Source organism: Balaenoptera acutorostrata, chromosome 12, assembly GCF_949987535.1.
Source record: "Balaenoptera acutorostrata chromosome 12, mBalAcu1.1, whole genome shotgun sequence".
NCBI classification, from domain to species: Eukaryota; Metazoa; Chordata; class Mammalia; order Artiodactyla; family Balaenopteridae; genus Balaenoptera; species Balaenoptera acutorostrata.
The window spans coordinates 35,029,790-35,054,906 of record NC_080075.1 but is presented as its reverse complement, the minus strand read 5'-3'; the positions used below and the strand labels follow the sequence as shown (position 1 = coordinate 35,054,906).

The 25,117-nt window shown below is 45.2% G+C and overlaps 1 protein-coding gene across 2 annotated transcripts in view; it reads left to right on the top strand.

The window, feature by feature from the left end:
- Nucleotides 1-25,117, top strand: part of ARHGAP25 (Rho GTPase activating protein 25) — an 88,929-nt gene that overhangs the window by 39,552 nt on the left and 24,260 nt on the right. Inside the window, exons 2-4 of one of the 2 annotated variants that reach the window (XM_007189770.3) lie at nucleotides 2,477-2,676; nucleotides 9,426-9,513; nucleotides 15,601-15,717. In XM_007189770.3, the coding sequence (XP_007189832.1) occupies nucleotides 2,477-2,676; nucleotides 9,426-9,513; nucleotides 15,601-15,717 (405 nt within the window). The remainder of the gene's footprint in view (nucleotides 1-2,476; nucleotides 2,677-9,425; nucleotides 9,514-15,600; nucleotides 15,718-25,117) is intronic. The other variant, XM_007189771.2, reaches the window with a different exon arrangement.

The following is a 25,117-nucleotide window of genomic DNA, read 5'->3' as shown; positions in this document are numbered from 1 at the left end:
CTTCAGATCATTTAAACAGCCTTAGAGCAAGTGATCAGCCCCAGAGTGGCTGTTCTTTGAGTTACAGATGGAAGGCCTTGAAGATTGCAATGAACTGAAGATTAAGATCAAAGGTAAAATTCTTAACTGGCGTGCCGGGACACACGGATATAAAGCAAACCCTTTGCTAGCACATTGCTAAATGTTCATCAACATGTCAAGCTACTTTTTTTTTATTTATATTTATTTATATTTATTTATTTATTTATGGCTGTGTTGGGTCTTCGTTTCTGTGCAAGGGCTTTCTCTAGTTGCGGCAAGTGGGGGCCACTCTTCATCGCGGTGCGCGGGCCTCTCACTATCGCGGCCTCTCTTGTTGCGGAGCACAGGCTCCAGACGCGCAGGCTCAGTAGTTGTGGCTCACGGGCCCAGTTGCTCCGCGGCATGTGGGATCTTCCCAGACCAGGGCTCGAACCCGTGTCCCCTGCATTGGCAGGCAGACTCTCAACCACTGCGCCACCAGGGAAGCCCCAATGTCAAGTTACTTTTTACTGCAAGGGGGTATCAGGGTATCTGCACTCTTATGATATCTGTCTAATAGGAGGCTGAATCAAGTGTGTCTCGTGCCCTGGTGTACAGCATAGGATGATCTCTCCAGTCCCCGGTGGGAGGCGAGGGGTGACTGCAAGTTGGCACCTTGGGAATGAGGGTATGTGACAGGAACGCAGACCACCTGTGGGGTCGAGGGAGCCCAGAAAGGGCAGAGTCCACTTCAGACAGCAATCCAGGATGAGCTATGTAAATAGGGTGATAATTCTGGGTCCAGTTAGAATCAGTGGAAGAAAGACTCTGTAATGCTGCAAAAAATTCTGGTATTTGAAAGCAAGTCATGAATATAAATAAAAGACAAAAACTACAGGCCTAGAGGGAGATAGAAAGAAAGGAATCAAAAGCAATGAGAGAAGCTGTTGATTCAATGCATTGAAAATGGGAATAAAGGAAGAGGGAAAGCTTGACAATGCAGCAATATTTTGAAACGAAGGGGGAGGTTTAGGAGGTTCTCAAAGATGATCTGCATCTTCGCAGTAGGAAATAAAGTCATCTGTTGATAAAAATAATGAGTGACATTTGCTCACCTTGGACCAGGGACTGTGCAAAGTGGTTTATATATATTAACCTGTTTAATCTCCACAACAATTCCATAGAATAGGGGCTATGATGATCCTAGTTTCACAAGCAAGGAAACTGAGACTCAGAGAAGTTGCATAATGTATTCAGGGTCAAAGAGCCAAGAAAGGAAAAACTGATCTTTACCAGGTGAGATGAGATTGGATGAGAGTGGAGTTGGCTTCGTTCAGCTTCTTCGTGAATGCTCTGGAGACTGACAAAAGCTGGATAAAGGGATTATAAAATGGAGACTTCCTCCAGCAAGGAGGAGAATGCAAACACTGGAGACTGGCAAGTGTGGAGCGCACGGCACAAGGTCGAGGAGACACGGAGCTCCAATGCGGTTTTAAGGGAACTGTTGAACCAGCTGTGAAAGAAGGAAGGGGAGAAACAGAGGAAGGACATGTTGACCCCCAGGGGACCACAGGCTGGCTGATGGATCGCTGTGGAGAGGAGGGATGGAGAGAGTTATCCTGGGTGGGAGTTACCATGGAGACAAGCTGCAGACACCTGGATCTAATCTGATGACAGGCAGAGCTCTGGTGTGAAAACAAAAGCAAACTACACGATGCACTGGGTTGGGGGGGGGGGGTCTGGATTCAAATTCTGCGTCTGTGTCCTGGTGGCAGATTCATGTCCTTTTCAAATGCTTGTGTGCTGTCAGCCACATGGGAGGGACAACCCAACTGAAAACGTCGTAGGAAGGCAGCTACAGGGAGGCCCTTGGTCCAGCAGAGAAGGCTGTGAACGCTCTCTGTGGGCGGGGGACAGAGAGCTCTTGACGACGCTGGGCAGGAAGATTCAGCATGTGCCAGCATCCTGCACACTGGCTGTGTGGTCAGGGGTCGGGGGGCTTTGCGGGGCCGCTGGGGCAGGGCAGGACTGGGCACTGAGGTTGGGGAACACAGTGGCTCCTTCTGAGGAAGAAGCCGGGCAGCTTCTGGCTGTCTCTGCAGCTGTGTGGGACTCGCCCTGAACCCTGAGAGCAAGAGGCATTATTTTCTCCCCTCTCTTGTCAGATATTGACTCCCACGCAGGAAAAAGGAAGCACCTTTTGTCAGATGCTGTGGCCACTTCCTCTTCAGAAGGCTCCAGCCAATCTCTGGCTTTGCAGAACGAGGGCGCCGACTCCAGCTGCCGGACCTTGAGGGTGTAGGGCCCCAGGGCCGGCGCTGATGGGAGCTGGCCCCTGGGCTGGCTCGCTGGGTTCCGGGGCATCCTCTCTGCTGCAGATCTGGACCCCTGAGCCCGGCCTCGCTGGGGCCCGGCGCTTCCCGGCCCCTCCCTGCTCACAGCCCCTGTCAGCCCGCCTGTGTGTCCCTCTCCACAGCTCGGTCAAGGAGCGTGATGACCGGAGAGAAGATGGCGACCTTTCACCCCGCATCCGCCCCCAACCCACTGGAAAGACCCATCAAGATGGGCTGGCTGAAGAAGCAGAGGTCCATCGTGAAAAACTGGCAGCAGAGGTACTTCGTGCTGAGGGCACAGCAGCTCTATTACTACAAGGACGAGGAGGACGTGAAGCCACAGGTACCAGTCTGGCTGTTTGCCCCCTTCCCAGGACTGTCCCCTCCTGGGTGCAGGGGGTGGATGGAGCCCCGGAGATCACTACAGACTCGCAGGGGGGCTTCTTACTAGGATGAGACCCCTGTCCATTTGAAAGGACTTCTCTCTCTCCTTCTCACCCTTTGTGAGATACATAAACTGAGTTGCAGAGATGACAGGGTGATCCTCCTCCACGGAGCCCCGGGATGAGCGCTGGGGCTCTTCCTAAATGCAGCGCTGAGTCAGGGTTGGCACCGTGGTCTCGATGGGGATGTGGAGCGCAAGGGCTCCGGGAGAGTGGATTTGGGTTCAGGAAAATTGATTTGGGGCTTTCATTTATTTGTCTGTTCAATCAATATTTATTGAGCATCTACTGTGCGCCAGACACTGTTCCAGGGAGTTGAAATAACTCAGTGACTAAAACAGATAAGCACCCCTGACGTGTGGAACTTAGAAGATGGGGAGGGGGGAAGCAGAAAGATAAACGTAATCAATAAGAAAATTATGTGGTTTGTTAGAAAATGACTAGTTCTATGAGGAAAAAATAGAATGGGGCTAGGAGGATCAAGCATTTGGGGGAGGTGGTACAATTTCAAGAAGGGTGGCCAGAATGACTTCATGAGAAAGGGGACATTTGAACAAAGATTAAGGAGGAGAGGCAATCCGCCAGGCAGATCTCTGGGTAAAGAGCACTCCAGGCAGAGGGGACAGCCAGTGCAAAGGCCCTGAGGTAGAGCATGTCTGATGTGTGTGGGAAATCACAAGGAGGTCAGCGTGGGAGCAGCAGAGTTAGGGAATGAAAGGGTCAGAGGAGATGAGGTCAGAGAGCGGAGCGTTGGGGGTTGGGACGTAAATTGTAAAGGACATTGTAGTCCCCTGTAAGGACTTGAGTCTTTACACTGAGGGCGATGGCAGGCCTGGCAAGCTTCCTGGCAGAAAGGGGTCATTCTTGGGTTATGTTGTAAAAAGATGGTTCTGGTTACCATGCTCAAAAATAGATCCAAGGCTGAAGGGAGGAGGTATAAGGGTAATTTAGGTGAGAGGTTATAATGTTTAGAATCTCAGTGGGCTGGAAGAAAATGATCAGATCCCTGATATACTTGAAAATACAGCAAACAGGACTTCCAGATGGAGTGGATGGGGCTAGAGAGGGCTTTGATTGTAAATCTTGGGCCTGGGTCTTTTCTTCCTGCCTCATTGATTCCTCGTGGCTATCGTGGTGAATGAGAGAAAAAAGGGGATGCTATTAACAGCTGAGGGACCCCAGGTGTAAACTGTATGTCTCACGGCAACCAGGAGGACTGGACACCCTTTCTAGAGCTCACGCCTGTGGAGGTGGAAGAGTGGGCAAGGAACTTATTAGGGAGGACAGACTCTAAAACTTTCTGCAGCTAGAAAAAAAGCCCCAAGAAGGGTGAGGATATTGAAGGTGGATGGCCGGGTAAGCAAAGAAGTGAGAAGGTCATTTTGGAAGAGGACAGTTCTCTCTAAGGGCAGGCTTGAGGCTCTGTGACCCATCGGCAGTGCCCAGTTAATCAGGCCCTCCACTCAGAGGGCTGTGAGTGTCTGTCCCTGCAGAGGCTGGAGAGGGGCCTGAGACCCCACCACTGCCTGGGTTCTTGCCCAATGTCCTGTGCGTGGTAACCAGACTTTCTTCACTTTACGAACAGACCCTATCAGAGGCAAGCAATCACAAGCTAAGATGGGGTTCCTGGTACATTAATAGCCGAGGCAGGAAGTCTTCCCGTCTGCGGAGAGTGAGGGAGATGGCAATAATGTGTTAGCCTTCCCAAAGCAGCAGAAAGGGAAGTTCAGTGAGGCTTACTTCCGTGAGGTGTAGCTGGGGAGCTTGTGTTCTTTTCCTGGCTCTACTACCATCTGGCCATGTAATTATTTAATTTTTCTGGACCCCTCTTTTTTTCTTTTGTAAGATGAGACAACCATACCTGGCCTGCATCTGTCACAGGATTAAATGATATGAAGCACATGTAAAAAATTGTTTTGTAAAAACATAAACGGATGTCAAAGAGTAAAATAAATTATTGGAGGTCCTGGCTTTTCTCCCTTACTTTTGGAGGAGGAAACTCTGAGTCCTCTCAGGATTAAATTAGTCTGGGATAATTAGGTAAAGCTTCTTCTAGAATGACAAGTATGGTTTATTTTTTAGAAAACCTATTAATGTATCAGACCAATAAGTCAAGATCAAGAAGTCAAATGAGAAAAACCACACAACCCCTAAATAGATGGCTGAAAAGAGCATTTGATAAAATCCAAAACTCATTTCAGATATAAAAAGGTTTTTTAAAAAACGGAATAAAATGATAATTTCTCAGAATATTTTATTTTATATGGATATGAATATTTTGATTACAAAAGCTATATGGGTATATAGCTGGAAATTTGGAGGATACAGAAAATCACAAAGTAGAAAATAAGAATTATCCCATCAGTAAGAAATAACCACCTAAATCCTCAGTTCTTCCAGTTTTGTCTATGCATATACATTTAGAAACTCATCTAAATGCAAAATTAGTATAATAGTATTCTTTAATTAAAAATTAACAATATGTCGTGAATATTGTCCCATATTATTAAATATTAGTCTACAATGTAATTCTTAGTGGTGGCAAAATAACTTATTTTATGGACACTCTATAAGTTGTTTAACCAATTTCCTCCTGGAAATTAGTTGAGAATTTGGGCTGATTTTTCTATGTTATTATAACAAACAAGAATTAAGTGGATATCCTTGTAGACTTTTCATATATCCATCATTATTTTATTAAGACAAAGAAAAGTCTATTCAAAATAAAATACTTTTATTATGCTATCATTTAACATTGTTTTGGGATTCATAGACATTGCAAATATCTAGACGTGAAATGAAAGATATGAACTAAATTCTTGGGAAAAATTAAAGGTCTATTTCCACACTATGTTTCACACCATTCATAATTCTGGATGGGTTAAAGACTTACGTGTGAAAACGTGTTCGTAAAAATCCTAGAAGAAAGTGTAATTATCTGCATGATCTTTGGGAAGTAGGTGTTTCTTAAGCATAGCAACAAAGACAGCACAAGGAAAAGACTGATTTAATTGCATAAATAGAAATGTCTGTACCTTAAAAACCAAAATAATAAGGTGAAAAGGCAAAAATAAACAGGAAAAATTGTAAACAACTATTCTTCCTATTTAAAATAGTCTCAAATCTTATAAGAAACAGCAATAGGAAAATGAGCAAATGACGTAAATGGGCAATTTCCCAAAGAAATGTAATAGCCAAAAAGCATAGGTAAAAAAGTCCACTCAGTTATAATTAAAGACATGCAATGGAAGTTAATGAGATACCATTGTCCCCTTATCAAAATGGCAAAGATTTTCTAGAAATTCCAGTGTTAGTAAAGACTAGGGAACAGGAATTCTCATGCACAACTGGTGGAAATGAAAATCTGTACAACCTTTCTGGAGGGTAATATGCCTCTCAGAAATGCAAATTCTTTGACCCTGCATTTCTAATGTAGGGGTTTATAATAGTGATGTGGAAACAATGCCCAGTGGTAGGGGCTAAGTTATGTGAGGCAACTTTTATATATCTATCTGATAGAATATAATTCAGCTGTTGATGCCCTAAATTAATACTTATTGAAATTGAAAGATGCCCATAATATAATTGCTTCGAAAAAAGCAGTTAACAGCAGAGGATGATTTATATGCTAATCCTATTCTTGAGGGGAAAAAAACAATGAATCTGTGATTTATGGGAAAAGGCTTGGAAAGAAATACACAGAGGTGTTAACTGAGTTATCTCTGAGTACCGGAGTTACACATAACTTTTACTTTTCTTCTTTCTCTATGACTAAAATATAAATTAGTTGTAAATTTAAAAAGAACACACATACACTACGATTCCTAAAAAACTCAAAAAACAAAAATCACTCCAGTAATCTTAGAGTTATCAGATGAAAAATGCCCTCATGTATACTGTTGATGTGTACGTTTGGTGTAGCCTTTCTAGAAAGCAATTTGGCCAGATTTCTAAAAGCCAAAAAATATCATATCCAGAATGACCCAGTCATTCTGATTTTAAGAAGCTATCCAAAAGAAATAATAAGATATATGCAGTGCTATTTGTAATGAGAAACATTAGACCAAATGTCCAACAAAGGAGAATGATTAAGTAAATTATGGGGCCCTCTATGATGCACCCTTGTATATGCTCTTCCAGGGGACCCTGGGGTTCAGGAGAAGGCAGTCTGTGCAGTTTTTCCTCTGAGTTCTCAGAAAGGTCTGTCTAGCTCTAACAGTATAATGCCCTGTAAGTCCATGACCTAGCTTCCTATAACTCATTCCAAAAGTTTCTTTGTCAAGGAAGTTGTTTAAAACAGAATCTCAGTGAATTGCCCTCAAGCCTCTGCTACAATGATGGTTTTAGACAATCCTGGCTTAGCTGTTCCATTGCCTCATCTGCTTTCTCTGAAGTTAGAGCAGAGAGTTGTCTATCAGGGGCGAGCTGGGAAATGTTTAACCAACAACCCTGTGGTAGGGGAGTTGTTTTGGACACAGCATTTGCCAATTTCTGTTGTATAGATACTCCCACTGTGTCTGATTCAAGCTACCAGCATCCCTGAACACAGAGTTGAGAAGGGATGTACAGTAGCGTAGCGTTAGATAGTGTTTCTACCACACAGATAGATTTGATGTAAATGACCGTATGAACAGAAATAATAGTAAAATAGAGCAAATACTTAGGTAAATAGAAAATTTTTTTTCTTTTCTTTTATATTTATATGAGATGATGGATGATCACCAAACTTATTGTGGTGATCATTTCATGACGCTTGTGGGTCAAATCGTCGTGCTCTGCACCTTGAACTTGGACAGTATGGTATGTCAATTGTGTCTCAGGGTAATTGCAAGGAAAAAAAAGAAAGAGAGAATTAGAAAGTGATGAATTCTGAGTAGTACTACCTTTATTTTTAATATAAAATATTTCATTGTAAGTTTATATAATTTAACTTTTAATAATGGCTGTGAGTTATGGCGCCAGAATAAAACACTATGTAGTTTTTTCAGACAGGAGGGAGTACTGCCTGGTAGGAAGATAAAGGAAGTGTCATTTCAGGGGTACCTGCCTCTCCTAAGTTCGTCTCTAAACGGTTATTTGATAGTTTCATCCAAAAATAGTGAAAATAAAATACAAAGTATGTAAATACCATTTATTTAACAGTTACTAGGTGCCAGGCTCTGTGTTAAGTGTCCTGAATATACTATCCAGCAGCACAATCTCAGGGTCATTTTTTTTCTGAGGCCACTGATATTATTTAAAGATGGCAAGGAGCATGTAGGTGGTGGTTATTTTTAAGTAATAAAATTAGAGAAGTGTAGGCAGAATTTTTTTTCTTTTCTCTTGTCCTCCTTCCCCCGGCTCCCCTCCTTCCCCTCCTTCTCCTCTTCCCCTTTCTCTCCCCCCACCCCTTCTGCTTTCGCTTCTACTCTTTTTCTCACTCAGTCTTAGACATTTGCATTTATAGACCCCCAAGAAACATTTATTCTTTCAGGATTCTGAGCTGACCTGGGAGTTCCTTAAGACTCTTCCTTTATAGCTTTTCTGCTGCCAATCCTTTTCATCCACGATTTGTTCTAGAAACAAGACATCACTGTTTACTCAGCTCAGAATCAGACACACTACCTATGACAGCTAGTGAAATGTAAATTATGAGTAAGGAACTCTAGGACAATTAACTGTGCCCCCTCGTGCCATTACTTAAACTTTGAAAGTGTTGGTTTCCTCATCTGTAAAGTGGGAGTGGCCATCCTGCCATGTTTCTGATTTGGGGGGCTGTTCTGAGGTCTAAGGAGACGTTGCATGTGACAGTGCACTGTCAATGGTAAAGCAATGAGTGTACACGTGGTGGAAGTGACTTGGTTTTCTGATGACATATTCATGTGTAAGGTCACAAATTCCACCCTCACTCCCCCCCTCCCCCCCAATGGATCCATGATCCTCCTCCCCTTGCCTGTTCAAGGGACATTAAGCTGATGGGTCCAGCACTTCCACTGTGATGGTGAAAAGCACAGGGTCTGAACACACTTCTGAGATGAATTACCATTCTGCCACTTACTAGCTCTGTGACATTGGACAAATCACAGAACCATTCTGATCCCGAGTTTCCTCACTTGTAAATCTGTGTAGCAATACCTTGCCTGGAGAATTGCTTAAAGGACTAAGTGCATAACACACATTCAAGGTGCTCAGCAGAGGGACAGACACCTGGAGCGTGCTGCTCAGAAGTTCTTGCTGCTACTAAGTGCTGCATCGCCTCAATGAACCTGTGGTTCAGTCCTCAGTGCCCCCTTTGGAAGCCCGGCAGGTGGTATGGTCCCCCCCAATCTCAGCATGGCCTCCACAAAGATCAGGTGTCTGGTTTGGCAAGGAATTTTGGCTCTTGGAAAGTAGGAAGAGGCAAGTGTCGGTGACGGCACCCTCTCAGCTCATTCTCCAGTCAGAACCGTGTCCGTCTAGCCTCTTTAGACACCTTGCTTGATCTCACATAGCTGCCACTTAATCTGACCAAGGTCTGAGTAGCAGAAGTGCCCCATTAGAAGCTGGGATGCCAGCTTTCCATGCTCCTCTCTGCTATCCCATCATTATCCTATCTGTCCTCCAACTTAATTTTAGTTCATAGCTGGTAATGTTTTTGCTTACCTTAAAGGCCTCGCTTTCAATCTTTCAGGGTTGCATGTATCTACCAGGGAGTACAATCAAGGAGATCGCCACAAACCCAGAAGAAGCGGGGAAGTTTGTCTTTGAAGTCATTCCAGGTAGGTGACGAAATGTGGGATAGACGTGCATCACGTTCCCATGTTACTTCTGACCCCAGAAGTCAAGGCTACATTCAGGGAGTCTGTCAACCAGCTAGCCAACCAACCTAGTAAGAATGCATAATAGTTCTGTATATAGTTAATGATCCCATACTAGTTCATTAACGACATGTGAACTTAGTGGGTGTGCATCCGGTTGAGCTCTGTAAGCATCTCACGAGCACCTGCTTGGAACCAGGTATCCACTAGGCACTGGGATACTGATTGGAAAGTACATCATCCCTGCTCGCTAAAAGGAGCTCAACTTTGAAGGCGAGTGGGACAGTAAAATGAACAGTTAAATTATAAATTGAACCATGTGAAATCGCCACGTTTGTAGGTCAAAAACGGTCGACAGTCAACAGTCTCATGTGGTTCATTATGACCTATTAAGAAATGACAACTCTGACTTACTGAGCACTTACTGCATGTCAGGCGCTGTAATTTACCTATTGCACAAATTAGCCGCACACTGGAGGGTGTCTCTTTCTAATCAAGAGTTACCTTCCTCGAATGCATCTGGGGAAAGGGGAAGTTTGTCTCAGTTTGTCTCAAGAGGAGTTTGCTTGTGTCTGTGGAAGTCTGTCACACTGAGGCTCTCCTCCCTGTCTCTTGCTCCTTCACCAGCCCTCCCACCCCCGACAACCAGCAGGAACTACAGAGCCGCTGGTCCAGCTATGCACCCAGATTGCTGCTGCCATGCTGACACAGCAGGGGAGACCAACGTCCCCTGAGTGCCCCTTGCCTTAAATTTCTTCTTACCTCTCACGCAAGGCAGCTGTGTGCATAAGAAACTTGATGGCAAAGTCAGTGTAGCAGAGAGGATAGACGTGCCCCATCTGGAGCCAGCGTGCCCGGGGCTACATCCTGGCCCTGACACTTACTATGTGTGTAACTGTGATCAATTATTTAATTTAATAATTTAATTTGATTATTTAATTTCTCTTTGCCTCTGTTTCTTTACCTGGGAAATGGGGACAATGATGATGATAGTGAAGATTAAGTAAAGAAATATATATGCCACGCTTGGTGCAGTGCCAAGTGTTTGAAGTTTTGACAATAACTAGAGGAAATTGTAATGTAGAAACCAATCCCAAAACTGGCTCTGACTGTTTATAGAAAACAAAGAAAAACAGGTGTTTTTTTTTTTAAAGTTCAGCTCTTCCCAAGTGGGCCCCTCATGTACACTCCCTTGCTTTTTATCTAAGGGTCTATCCATTTTTCTTCCTCCTCAGAGGAAGAGCCTACTTTTCCAGTCTCTCCTTTCTGGGATAACCCCACCCTTTTCCCATGAGGTTTCTTCTATCCCTAGGATCCCTTTCCCAGCACAATTCAAGGGATGTGACCATTCATGATGACACATGTCCCAAAACCTGATTTTTCAATCTGGGGTGACCCTGCTGAGAGCTCCAACTGCAAATTTACTGTGGACTTTGCAGTAACTTGAAGATTGCTGTTACTGTAGGATGAAGATTTGTTCTCTCATTGTCACTCACACTTACAGCTGTCTCCTGGGCTGCTGGGGGAATTCTTGGACAGATTCACACATGTGTGTACGTGCACATGCACACACTCAACTCATAAGGACAAATAATTCTAAAGCAATAGTAAGGCAGGGAACCATTTTCCTAAAGACACCGTCATTCTCAAGGTTCCACCTAACCTAAAATGAGACAACCCTTTATGTTATGATGTAGAGAATTTTCAATTCCTCTTTTTGTCATCCTCTTGTGCAAGACAATTCTCAGGGGCCAGAGCTGGCATAAGAAATGGCCTTCCTAATCGGAGCCCCCTCTCTGTGATCACCAGTTTTAGCTGCACAAAGGCCATAGAGAAGAATTTGGTTGTTGTTATGCTGTTTTTCTTTATTTGGAGCAGGCAAAAATTTGAGGCAAGCTTCTCCCTCCCTAACTACCTCAAGCAGAATAATTATCTGTTCTCTCACCCAAAGGGAGTCATCAGGGATGGGGGGTTTATTCCTTCTGCAGGATATGTAGCATTTAATTCTCATACTGCCTTCTGAAATGTTACACCAAAATTATTGAGCATCTGCTACGAGCCGGGCACTATTGTAGGAACTGGGGATCCAGCAACGAACAAAACAGCCTGTATGCAGCTTACAGTCAATGGGGGGAGACTGAAAACAAACCAAATAAATGAGAACATTGTATAGTTTTATTATGGGAGAAGTACTATGGGAAGAAAGCAAAGAAAGAGAAAGTACTGGATGAGGTGGGGATGGCAACTGTTGATTTGTCATTTGAAATAGAGCGGGAAGAATAGACATCATTGAGAAGGTGACCTTTGAGCCAAGATCGAAGAAAGTGAAGGCATGAGCCAAGTGCACATCTGGAGGAAGAGCATTCCAGGAAGGGGAACAGCCAGTGCACAGTCTCTGAGCCTATTTCTTGTGTTCAGGAAACATCAAGGAGGCCAAGGTGTTTACAGTGGAGTGCTGAGAGGGGAGAAGAGTAGGTGATTTGGTCAGGGGTGGGCACAGGTTTTACAGGCACTGGTAGGCAACTGTAAAAGGTTTAGTTTTTGTGCTAGAAGGATGGAAAGCCATTGGGAGGCTTTGAGCAGAGAAGTAACATGATCTGACTTTTGTTTTAAAACTCTTTTGAGTTGAGACTAAAAAGGAGCAAAGACGGAGCAGGAACACCAGTGAGGAGTTTATTGTAATTATCCAAGTCAGAGATAGTAACAATGAAGGGGGTGAGAAACGATCAATTTCTGGACACATTTTGAAGGTAGAGAGGACTTCATTTGCTGATGGATTGGATGTAGGAAAGAGAAGTCAAGGTTGACTCTAAGGTTTTCACGCAAACAACAGGAAGGATGGCTTTCCTGAGATTGTGCATGTGACCAGTTTTGGGTGGAAGATCAGGGCTTTAGCTTTGGATGTATTAAGTAATTAATTCAATTTTAATGATAAGGAAACCAATGTTCAGGATAATTTAGCTACTGCTGTGATAGAGGTGATGATAGGATGTTAAGGGATTTAGAAAAGGGAGTCCCCACTCCATCTGGAGTGGGAGAAGGAGGTTTGAAGGAAGGGTCCTTAGAGAAGATAACATTTGCACTAGGTTTTAAAGGATGGATAGGAGTTCCTTAGGCAGGGGAAGAAAAGAAGAGAGGTTCCTTTCTGACAGGGGTAGCAGCCCAGTAGGTGACACAGGCTGAACACACTGTTTAAGCCAGAGAAAATATGTGCCTGAGGGCAGAGATGCTGTCCATGGGCTCTGTATTAATGTCAGGCAGTTTCCCTCAAAGACAGCTCTCCCTCGCACCCCAATGTGCCCAAACATTCATTTTTTTGAAGGGTAACAAAGAATTTTCAAATTCCCTTTGGTTCTTGTCTCTTGAATCTATCTTAATATTACCCAGCCTCACCTTCCTTATCCTTTGGGATGACTTACTTCTCAATCCATCTTGTCATCAGCTCTTCTAATCAGAAGGATCAGTCCATGGAAGCCCTGGTCATTGAGGAACATCTTGAGAGCTGGATATTTCTCAGTGGTGTTGCCATGATGGAACTAAAGGAATCTGTCAGGAATGAGAGAAAACTGAGAAGACATGTTCTTGATAACGTAATAGACTGGAGTGTAGGCATGGTGGAGAAGGATACCAGATAAGTTTTGGCCAAGGTCAAATTTGAAGCACTATGGGCTGGTGGAAACTATTGGGAGAAAGACCCATGGCCTTGCCTTGAGTTTGGTGATAACTTACTGGGTACCAATGGGCAAGACCCTTTGCATCTCTGGGCTTCAGTTCCATTATTTGTAGAGCGGAAATGATACTAGAGCCCTACTCTATTACTAAAGGATGTTGTGTTTCCTATGGGATTCTTTAGTTCTGCCCTGAGGGCTTTTTACTGCCCATCTTACTTCTGGAAACACCCAGTTTCATAATGTTCCTCAGTGGCCAGCACTTCCATGGGCTGACACTTCTGGCCAGAAGAGCTGATGACACAGTGATAAGACGGATTCAGAATCAGGTTGTCCCAAAGTGTAAAAGAAAGTGAGGCTGGGTAATATTAAGATAGGTTGAAGAGACTGAAAACAAAGGGACTTTGAAAGTATTTTGTTGCTGTGTAAGAAAATACAGGTTTGGGCCCAACTGGGCAGCTAGAACGGGCTCTTTTTTTTAAGCTTTTTAAAAGTTGAAGTATAGTTGATGTACAATATTATATAAATTACAGGTGTACAATATACTGATTCACAGTTTTTTAAGGTTATACCCCATTTATAGTTATTATAAAATACTGGGTATATTCCCATGTTGTACAATATATCCCTGTAGCTTATTTTATACCCAATAGTTTGTCCTTCCTAATCCCCTACCCCTGTATTGCCCCTCCCCCATCCCTCTCCCCACTGGTAACCACTAGTTTGTTCTCTATATCTGTGAGTTTGCTTCTTTTTTTGTTATATTCACTAGTTTGTTGGATATTTTAGATATCACATATAAGCAATATCATACAGTATTTGTTTTTCTCTGACTTATTTCACTTAGCATGATGCCTTCCAAGTTCATCCATGTTGCTGCAAATGGCAAAATTTTGTTCTTTTTTGTGGCTAAGTAATATTCCATCGCATATATATATACCACATCTTCTTTATCCATTCTTCTGTTAATGGACACTTAGGTTGCTTCCATATCTTGGGAACTGCAAATAATGCTATGAACATCGGGGTGCATGTATCTTTTCAAATTAGTGTTTTTGTTTTTTTCAGATAAATACCCAGGAGTGGAATTGCTGGGTCATATGGTAGCAAAACAGGCTCTTTTTGAAGGAAATGCCCTGATATTTTGAGAAGAATGGGTTGATGTCCCCTAAAGCAATGCGAGATTTCATAGTATCCTGTAATTGAAAGGGATTGCTGTTCTTTTCTTGTACTTTGTAAGACCTATGTTTGATGTGCCCCTTCTCTCTCTCCTCTCCTTCTCTCTCCCTATTTTTCTCTCTTTGTCACTTTCTCTTATTCTTTCTCTTGGTCTCCTCTCCCCACTCTGCCCCCTTGTCATTTCTTCCACCCTTTTTTTTTTTTTTTTAAATTTTATTTATTTATTTATTTATTTTTGGCTGTGCTGGATCTTCGGTTCGTGCGAGGGCTTTCTCTAGTTGCGGCAAGTGGGGGCCACTCTTCATCGCGGTGCGGGGACCGCTCTTCATCGCGGTGCGCGGGCCTTTCACTATCGCGGCCCCTCCCGTTGCGGGGCACAGGCTCCAGACGCGCAGGCTCAGCAGCTGTGGCTCACGGGCCCAGCTGCTCCGTGGCATGTGGGATCTTCCCAGACCAGGGCTCGAACCCGTGTCTCCCGCATTAGCAGGCAGATTCTCAACCACTGCGCCACCAGGGAAGCCCTCTTCCACCCTCTTGTCCATTTGATAACACCAACCCAGGACAGACTACAGATGTCTGTCTGTAATCTTGGGTTTAAGGTGAAAATGATAAAGAAAGTCCTAACAAACTTCATTTGTCCATCAGCTATGTACCGAGAGCCTACCATTTGCAATGTCTTCACGCAGGCAGGAGGGCAGTAATCCTGAACAGGAGGCACTGATTCATAAGAAAGGCATACGGTGCTCATTGCCCCTCCCTCCTGAGTTGCTGTTCCCTCCTCCAACCCCACAGCTTAGCTCAGGGTAGCCTAGGAAGGTATCCATGTTGGGCGTGATGGACTTAGGTTTCAGAATCGTATGGGCTGAGCCTGTCTCCTCTTGTACTGACACCGCCCCTTGAACTTCCTCTTAATTTTTGATAGGAAATGGCTTCTGTCCTCCATGGGGACAGATCTCAGCCCAAATCATCTCAGCTACAAACCACTGAGTTCAATGATTTGTGTATAGGATTAGAGCTCCAGTTAAAACAATAAAGGTGCGTAGATACTCAGTTCTGCTGAGGAAAAGTAGATGCTTTTGTGCTGTTTGACTGCTTGTTTAATTGGACCAAAGAAGCAATTCAGGCTCAGCTTCCCCTCGCTGCCCCTTGCCCTGGCCCCTGATCAATGTATGACCTTCATTAGTGTTACTTCTTCCTCCAGCCTCATGTGACCAGAGTCGCACGGGACAGGACTCCTATGTCCTCATGGCCAGCTCCCAGGCGGAAATGGAGGAGTGGGTTAAATTCCTTAGGAGAGTTGCTGGCACACCCTCTGGAGGTAAGGACTCCTGCAGGCTTTCCTGGACAGGTGTCTGTGACATCTCAAGGATGGGAAGGAGGTAGATTCAGACAAGAGCTTTCCTTGAACAGTGTTCAAAGAAGACCACCAGAGGACAACTCCGAGGCCATGCTCATTGCCAAGGCTCTAACTTCCCTCCCTGGGCGATCTCAAAGCCAACTCCAGATTAGCTGGAAGGACTGCAAGCCCTTTGTACTCATCGGCAAATGTGTGTGATGCCCTGAAGCAGTCCTTTCTCCTCTCTGGACACATTGCTCTCATCTGTAAAACGAATGGGTTGGACCAGCTGACCCCGGTTCCTGGCAGCACTAACCTTCAGTGGTACCAAGAGCCTGCCCAGTTATGGGGGTTTGGGAACCCAAGAAGGTTGATGGCAAGATCTATGCTGAAAGCATAAGTTAGGCTGATCAGCACAGGAAACTAAAGCTGCTGTCCAGAATTGGGGTGGTCACAAGGTGGAGAGGTTCCGGAATTGTGTCTGCAGTCTTACAGGTACACAGTGAAATCAGGGTTGAACACTTTTCTGAGTTACAAGTGTTTGAGTTTATAAGCTCAAGTGCAAGGTTACAAGCTCAAGTGTTTGAGCTCTCTGAGAACACCCGGTGTTGTGTCCACACTACAGGAGGGCCCTGCCTGTGAATAACCAATGTGAAAAAAATCTGAAATTAACCAACAGGTGAATCCAGTATGTGTTTTTTCCTTTCATAAAAATATGAAAGAACTGATGACACAATCTCAAGTGACCATTTTCCTTCAACTTTTTTAGGAACACACTCATTTGTGTCAACTCCAGGATAACAGTATAATTTATGATTATTTATCAGTTATGCTGCCTGTTATTTTGGAAATTATTCGGGGGGGGCTGTTATAGCTCAAATATTAAATATTTATTTGATTGCTCAATAGTTTCTCTCAAAAGTTATGAACATCTTAACAATTTTGTGGACATTGGAAAAAATATAGGAAAATAATCACTCCTAAAACGACCAGAGGTGTTTTTGTATTTTCCTTCCAGCTGGTGTTCATATATACATACTTGTTTCTCAGGATGACAAACACAGGATTTATGCAGTTCAACACCTTTTATTTTCTAGCTTAATTTTCCCAAAGGGTTGTACAATCTTAATGGATAAATTTTATCCAAATGATGTTAAGCAAGAAAGAGGTATTTACTGGGCAGGTGCAAGCTACTCCAAGAAACCAAGGGCAGGAACTTCCAGGAAGACTGAAGGGACTGGGGCTGAGAACTGATCAACATGAGCTTATCCTGCCAGTTTCCCTGGGTCCACACAGCTTCCCATTCCGCTTTTCTCTGCCTGCCTGTTTTTCTCTAGTTAACAGCCCTCTAGCGCTCACGCCTGTCCCAAATACTGCTGTGCCAGCCCCAGCTTTCCCATATTTATCCCTGGAGTACCAGCAGAGGCTGAGCTCAGCCTCTACTGCCGCCCCATTGCAAACTCCTGGCTCAGCTGCGGTCAGGATCTGGGGCAGGGAGGAAGTCCTGTGGCCAGTGACCTGCCCAGGAGGGGCTGCGAGAAAAGAAGTGACTTGGATGGGACAGCCTAATTTGAGTGCCTGCCTCAGACAAATAGCTGCAACCTATTACAAAAAAAGAGGAGCGTAGTTTCATTAACCATTTCCCAATTCCTAAACGCAGTATTTTTTATGGTGCTAATCAGGTTGAGATGAGGGGTTTATTTATTAAAGCTCTGTTATGTGCTGCTCAGCTTGGATGGTCTGACCTGTGACCTTCCTTATTGCCCTGGATTGTGAGATGGCTGACATTTTCTGTTTTCCCTGGTCCAGTGCTTTAGGCTGTCTGCAGTGGCAAGGGTAGCACATGTCGTCTAAATTATGCACCTGTTCTGAGTCAAAATGCTGTGGAGGCACTGTGCATACCAGCATCTATGCCCCGTGTGGCGCTCTGCTCAGCCATGTCAGGGCGAACCGCTGCAACGGTCATAACCCACATGGGGATTTCTCCCTCACCCCACTCAGAGGCCACCACCATCAGAAGCAAGTCAAGCGTAAGTCCTGTAGGCAGAGGAAAGTCCAAGGGAGGAGAGATAAGAGTCCAGCACTATTTACGTATTCAAAGAACAAGGTCTGAATTTGACGTGGCATCTCAGATTGAACCAAAATCAGACATCTCAGGATGAGAAGGCATTTTAAGACAGCAGAGTCCAGTCTGAGGTCTTGGGACAAGTCAGACATTTGCTCTTCCTGTTTGTAAGTCAGGAAACTTCAGTCCTGAGGAAGTAAATGATTTGTCCAAGGGGCCCAGCTGTCGAGGGGCAGGCCTGGGGCTCCTGCCTCCGGGGAGGCCCTCTTTCGCCTTGTAAAGTGCCTCTGATCTGGGTCTACTAGACCGGCAGGGCATGCCCCCTCGCACGCTGGAAAGTCACTGAGGTATGTTGCTGCTGTCTTTTTTCAGCTCTTCATGAAACTTTCTATGACTTTTCCCACCCAGAACCTACCCACTTCTCACCACTTCTGTTACTTGCCATCCTGGTTGAGGCGCCAGACTGCCTTGTTCGAATTGCAGCAGTGGTCTCCAAACTCTCTCCACGCTTCCAGGCTCGCCTTCCTGTAGTCTGTTTTCAACAGAGAGAAGAGTGAGCTTATTAAACCTGTCATCTCAAGACCTTCTCTGCTCATTACTGTCCAATAGCTTCCTTTCTCTCTCAGAGGAAAAGTCAGAAGCCTTATAATGACTCCATGCACAATCTGCCCCCACCCCCATGACCTCTCTGACCTTGTTTTCTAGAACCTTCTCCAGTGCTCATTTCACTCCAGCTTCACCAGCCTCCTTGCTCTTCCCCAAACACCCTAGGTACATTCCTGCCTCACGGCCCTTGCACTTGCTGCTTCCTCTGTCTGGAACCCTCCTTCCCCAGGGTGCTGCACGGCTTGGTCCCTTGCTTTCCTCAGGTCTTTGCTCAAACTTCACTTCAGTGAGCCTTCCCCTGATCGTCCCGTTTAACATCGAACCCCTTCCCCACCAAGTCATTCTCATGACAATTCTGCAGAGCTGAGGCTTCCTCCTGCCCTGACTCCTTTTCTGGCTCCCCTGATGGGAGAGAGGGTCCACATAGTCCCCATGGCATACCTAACTTCTTCCCCTCGGCTCCTTCTGCCTCTGAGCTGACTCTGAACACGCCTCTTACCTTGTCCGGTTTGATTCTGGGACCAATTCCAGTGGGTGTGTGTTGGGGAGAGGGGGAGGGTTCCCAACGTGTCTAAGCAATTCTTGGACACCAGCTAGGTGTTCTACAATTTAACTCAATTTTGATACTATCTACCTGGAAATAGCTTCAGATTTCACAGGTTAATGGCTCAGTCCTACAAGACTGCCCTCATATGCCTATGGCAAGTCCAGATTGTACCCTGTGCGTCTGACCAACCAGCTACAGATTGGAAGTTCCACAACCCCCGTCTTGGGTTCAAATAATTTGCTAGAGTGGCTCACAGAACACAGGAAACCAGTTTACTTACTAGATTACTGGCTTATTATAGTAGAACAAAGTTCTGGAACAGCCAGATAGAAGAGATGCATAGAGAAGGTATGGGGAACGGGCACGGAACTTGCATGCCCTCTCCCAGCGCCATTCTACCTGCACCTCCTTGTGTTCACCAACCCGGAAGCTCTCTGAACACATCCTTTTGGGCTTTTCTGGAGGCTTTAGTACATAGGCATGATTGATTAAATCATTGGCCATTGGTGATTGAACTCAATCGCCAGCCCCTCGCCCCTCCCTGGTGGGTGGGGCTGAAAGTTCCAAACTAATAATCACATTGGTTGGTTGGTTGGTTCCCCTGGCAACCAGCCCCCATCCTTAGCTGGGATCCAAAAATTACCTCTTTAACATAACGAAAGACACTTTATCGCTCTCATCGCAGGAAATTTGAAGAGTTTTAGGAACTCTGTGCCAGGAAATGGAAGGAAGACGAAAAAATATTTCTTATTATACATCACAATATTGCACATTGGAGAGCAGCTCTTTGGTGCTCCTTGGTGTTCCAGCCTTTTCCTTCCTAGACAGCCAATTTATCTCTCTCTCTCTCACTCCCTTTTTTTTTTCTTTCTTTCTTCTTCTTTTTTTTTTTTTTTTCCTACCTTTTCTTAAGGGCCCAGCTGGAAAGGTTAGATTAATTTTTTCCCAGAAGTTCTGGATGCAATTCTAAGTTGTCCCGAATTACGAAGGAGAAAGGGAAGGGAGGTGATCACACCTCAAATTCAGGTGACTTGTTCCCAGGCTCCCAGCTGCCCACTTTCTCCAAACCACCTCCCCCTTTTAGTAAGAGGGCTCTGCCTTCCCTGGATCTCAGCATTGAAACCTGATCTCCATCCCATCCCCAGGAGGCTGGCAGCCATATTGCAAATTGTTACTCAGTCGGGACCTGCTTTGCCTCCTTCCTGCGGAGGATGGCCTTTGAAGTTTTCCTTGGGCCATCACCGGGTGCAGAAGCACTGCACTCAATTATGCGTAGCTCTGCTCCACCCAACCAGGTTGAAAGACCCTGGGGCAGGTCTCATGGTTTAAGCGTCTTTGTGTGTTTGCCAGCACTAGGCATGGTTCATGTAAATATGGAATTGTTCTATGCCTCAGGTTCCTTTCCTCCCTCTCATTTCTTTAGGTCTCTGCAGCCTTCAGAGCAAGATTTCACAACCCACAGCCCAGCGTAGCCTGTGGGAGTGTGGTCTCTGTGATTCACTGTTACCTCATGTGTCCTGCTTCTTTCTCTCTGGCTAAATGGGACATTACGAGGCATGATTTTTATTTATTTTCATTAATTCCCTCACCTCCCTTCCCCTGAGATCCTAACACCAGACGGATACTTATTTATTCATTTACTCAACAAATATTTCTTGAGCATGTGTCACGTGCCAGGCGCGGCCCCAGCACTGGGAGTACAACAGTGAGAGAGAGAAGAAGAGAGAAAAAAAGAAAAGACAAAGTCTCTACTTTCAAGGAGCTCACAGTCTAGCAGGAGACACAGAAAGGAAACAAAAACCCCAAGGAAAACCATAAAATTACAACTGCGAAAAGTACCATGAAGAAAAAAACTCACGGTGCTATGTAAGGGGAAAAAAAAATGTCTTTATTAAGAAGTTCAGGGAAGGCGTCCCTGAACTAGTGATGATTAAGCTTCTATCTGAAAAACCAGTAGAGGCCAGCTAGGCAGAGAAGGGGGAAGAGGAGCAGTGTCCCAGTTAGAGGAATAGCATGTGCAAAGGTCCTGTGGCAGAAAGGAGAATGGGCTCTGGAGTGAGAGGAAGGCGAGGACAGTGGAGATAGCTATGTTAAAGATGTGGGTCTTCATCCTTAAGTGGCTTGGATAAGGGTGGGGGTGGTGGAGATGGAGAGAAGTAAACAGGCTTGCTTGTTTCTGTGGTAGCATTGCCAGGACATAGGAGTGAATTTGACATGGAAGGAGACTGTGGTGTCACAGATGAGTCCTCCTTTCCTAGGAGCACATGGAAGGGTGAACTTGGCTGGCAGCATCACACTGCCCAGGACACTTCCTGGCAGTCCTTCCCTGCCCCTGCCTATCCTGCCCATGAGGCTGAGAGTCCATTTCAAGTCTCCTGGGCATGTCTAGTTGGCCTGCTGCACTCTTTGCTGAATCTTCTCAATGGGAGGGGGGAAATCATCTCATTTTACCCGGCAACCCACCTCCAAGATCCTTCTCTCTGAATGCTCCACTGAGCCACATGCAACTCAGTCATTTCCAGGGAAGGGTAGGCTGGCTTCATCAGCGCTAAGTGAAATCCTGTGTTCCTGCCAGAGGCTTTGATATATGGAGCGACGTTGGTAAGGGCTGTGTGTGGGATTTTTTTTTTTTTTAACCCACCTTCCTGGTATTCCTTGAATGGCAGTTGACAATTTGCTGCTAAGTAAAAGGAGGCACTTATTTTTATTGCGGGGGCCTTGACAGCTTTATGTTCACTCTTTAAAAGCCAAGAGTCATGTGTGTAAAGGTGAGTGGGGAGGAGAAGTAGTGTGGGAAGGAGGAAGGGAGGGCCGGGGCAGGTGCCGACACATCCCATGGTTTCAGTGCCGGAATCTGAACCTGAAGCAGTATTGACAAGCATGTGTTGATCTGGAAGCAAGAGGGGACGGTTCTTGCAGCTTGGGGAGGAGGGAAGGTCTGAGCCTGGCCCAGCAGAAAGTACGATTCCTCGGCCCCCGCCATGCCTCATATTCCCAGGATGCCGCAGTGGGAACTGGGCTGTGGCTTTCCTGCCCTGGCACTGCTCTTTTGCTGGAATTTCAGGAAGAAAACCCCCAAGCTCCAAAAGAAAGGTATTTCTTTCCTATTTTGGGATTCAATTCTTCCATGAAAAGACACTTCACCCAGCTCCCCTTCCCTCTCCTGTCTGAGAGGGGCATCCTCCTGGGGCTGAGCTTCTGCGGATGGGGCCAGTGGGGAGAGGGAGGAGAAGGGCAGGGCGGGCTCTCGGTGACCTGGGCTGGACTGGAGGTGGGGTGGGAGGGGCTCTTGTCCTGAATCCAAGAGTGTTGGAGCGATGATGAAGTAGGAGCTAGGTTAGAAAGGAGGTGACAGCTAATTTTTGCGTAACGGAACCAACACAGTGTTCCGGGGTTTTCCAGCAAATCAGGGGAGAGGGCTTAAGAAGTAAAGAATGGAGGATGGCTTGTGAGCAGAAACTGCGCAGCTTACCCCTCTCTCTCTTCCCTTGAGCCTTGCTGCCGTCTGAAATTTCACCTAGACAATTTTATTCCACTGAGTTTAAACGAGAAAGATTAAAGTACCGATTTTAGAATCACAGGGCAAATATGACCTTGGACAGATTCCTAATCTGAGTCTCAGTTTTCTCATCTGTAAAATGGAACAATTGTAGGGTTCTTATGAGGACTAAATGAGAGCACACATGAAAGCTTTTAGGGTAGTCTGTCATACATTAGCTTAATTAATTAAATGTATTAATAATTAGATTACATATTATAATTAATTAAGAGTTGTACCTGTTTAGATGGAAATGCGTCTGTTAATGGTGACGGGTCCAAAGTGATGAGGAGTTCCGGGTGGATGAGTGGCCGGCAGAGGTTAAAAAGAGCAGTAGGGCACTAGTTCCCTAAAGGACTGAGTGCAAGCTAGGAGGGCATGGCACAGAAAGGGGAGCTGGGTTTCACCTCTTGGAATCCTTGGGGTGGGAAATGGTCGTTGAGTACCTGTCTACTGTCTTCCTCCTTCACTGGTCCCTTCCCTAGTTTCCCTGGATTTTTTGGTTCATCTATTCCCTTATATTTAGGCTCTTTCATGTCCACCCAGGATCAAAGGGTAGCAATCAGGATCCAGAAGTCAGCGGTAGGTAGAACTCACGATTGGGTCTTTGGAGTTCCAGGGATGTTTTGGATTCTGAATTCATCATATGCGATGTGAGATGAAAAGTGACCAACCCTGACCTAGACAAACTGAACAAACAAGGATGCCCTTTCTCTCATGTTAGAAGGGACCTGTGGGTCCTGATGTCTCTAGAGCAGGTCGTGGTCATTTCTTGGTAAGAATAACTTGGCCTGATTTCTAGGCTGGAGATGGAAAGTTTGGAGTCTATATCATACGGGTGATATTTAAAGCCGTGAGATTATGCAGTAGATGCAGATGCAGAAGGAAAGGCCTGAGACACTGCAACCTTTAGAGGACAGGGAGGAAGGAGGAATCATCCAAGGAGGCAGGGAATGAGAGGCCAAAGAAATAAATGGAGAACCAAAAGTCATGTGAGGAATTGTCTCAAGAAGGAGGGGTGATTTGCTGGGTCACATGTTGCTGATGGAGCAGTTCAGATAAAGACTAAGAATTTGACCCTGGATTTTAAAAATGTAGAGGCCATTGATTTCTTTGACAAGCCCAAGTTTGAGGAAATGCTGAGCAGAGTACGTTTAGGAGAGAAGGGACGGGCAACAGGAGGAATGGAAGACAGCAGGTAACAGCATTTTGAGAACTAGTCTGTCATATGGCAGGCTCTGTGCCAGGAGGTAAAAATAGATGGTGAGCCAGGCGGGCTGTCTGCCTCCGAGGAGCCCACAGTCCAGTGGAAGAGAGATGCTTAACGAAATCATCATAAAGGGACACGAGAAGTGATGAAGTATGCACACGGTGCGCCATGAGCACAGCAGAGGGAGTAACCAATTCTCTCTTAGAAGAAGGTGTTTGAGTTCAGGCTGCAGGAAAATCAGGTTTCCAGGTGGGGAGGAGGGAGGGCTTTCACTCCAGAGTTTTTAAGAGAAAGACTATTTTTCCTTCTTTCTATCATAATCTCCAGCTACCAAAGAAGCTGGTCCACAGCAGATGCTCAGTCTATATTTGCCAAATGATTTCATGAGTTCCAGTGGAAGGAATTTGCAAGAAAAAGAATTGCAAAAGAAACCATTACAATAATGTGGACAGTACGAGCAAGGATAGAGAAGAGAAACAGTTTAAAGGGGACTTAAAAGGTCCTGATCTGTTAAGAAGGAAGGAGGGTTGTTGCAGATACTTCTAATGCTCACCCTTTTTCTAACTGGATTAGTTGAGGGCGGGTACCTGGCGTTAATGGCTTTGTACTGTCAAGGCCTAGGAAAGTGCCTGCTGCTTGACTGCTTGATTGACTGAAGGCTAGTGTCTGTGCGGAAGTGTGTAGGAGAAGCAGTGATATGGAAGAGTTGGGGACGGGATGAGAGTGAGATTGGAGAAGACAGTGGGAGAACTGCCATCAGATGTTGGGCTTATAGGCACAGAAGAGGGACAGAAAGAAATGAGGGAGATAGAGATGATATATAGAGAGAGATTGGACCAGGTATGCGGATTTATGTGTCAGTTTATAGGTGATATCCAAATGCATGGAGTTGTATGAACTTTCCCAAGGATAACATCTAGAGTGAGGAGAAGTCTGAGTTGAAATGCTAGGAAATGACACACTGAAGGGGCAAGTGGAGGAAGGGCAAGTACAGGAGCCTGCAGAGGAGGCTGCAGAGAGATGAGACTAGAATGAGGGTGGACGGTTTCACAGCCACATAAGGAGAAAGTCTTGAGGAAGGAAGGAGAATCAATACCATCAGAGTCTTCAGAGAAGACCAGTAGAGTGTGGAATGAACATAGGTCAGATTTGGCCATTAGGAGGGCACAAGAAATCTTAGTGAGCAGATTGGATGGGAAGATGCAGCTTGTGAAACCAGGTTGAGATGGATTGAGAGTTTACATGAATAACAAGGGAAACAGTAGAGGCTATAAGGGTGGATGACTCTTTCCAGAAGTAGACATGTTTTTCTATGAGCATATTGGTGAAGAGAAGAAAGGCAGGTATTAGTTGATTGCATGAGAGCAGGGGTGGGAGATGATTCTTTAATAAATTGGTAAAGATTTAGACTCACAT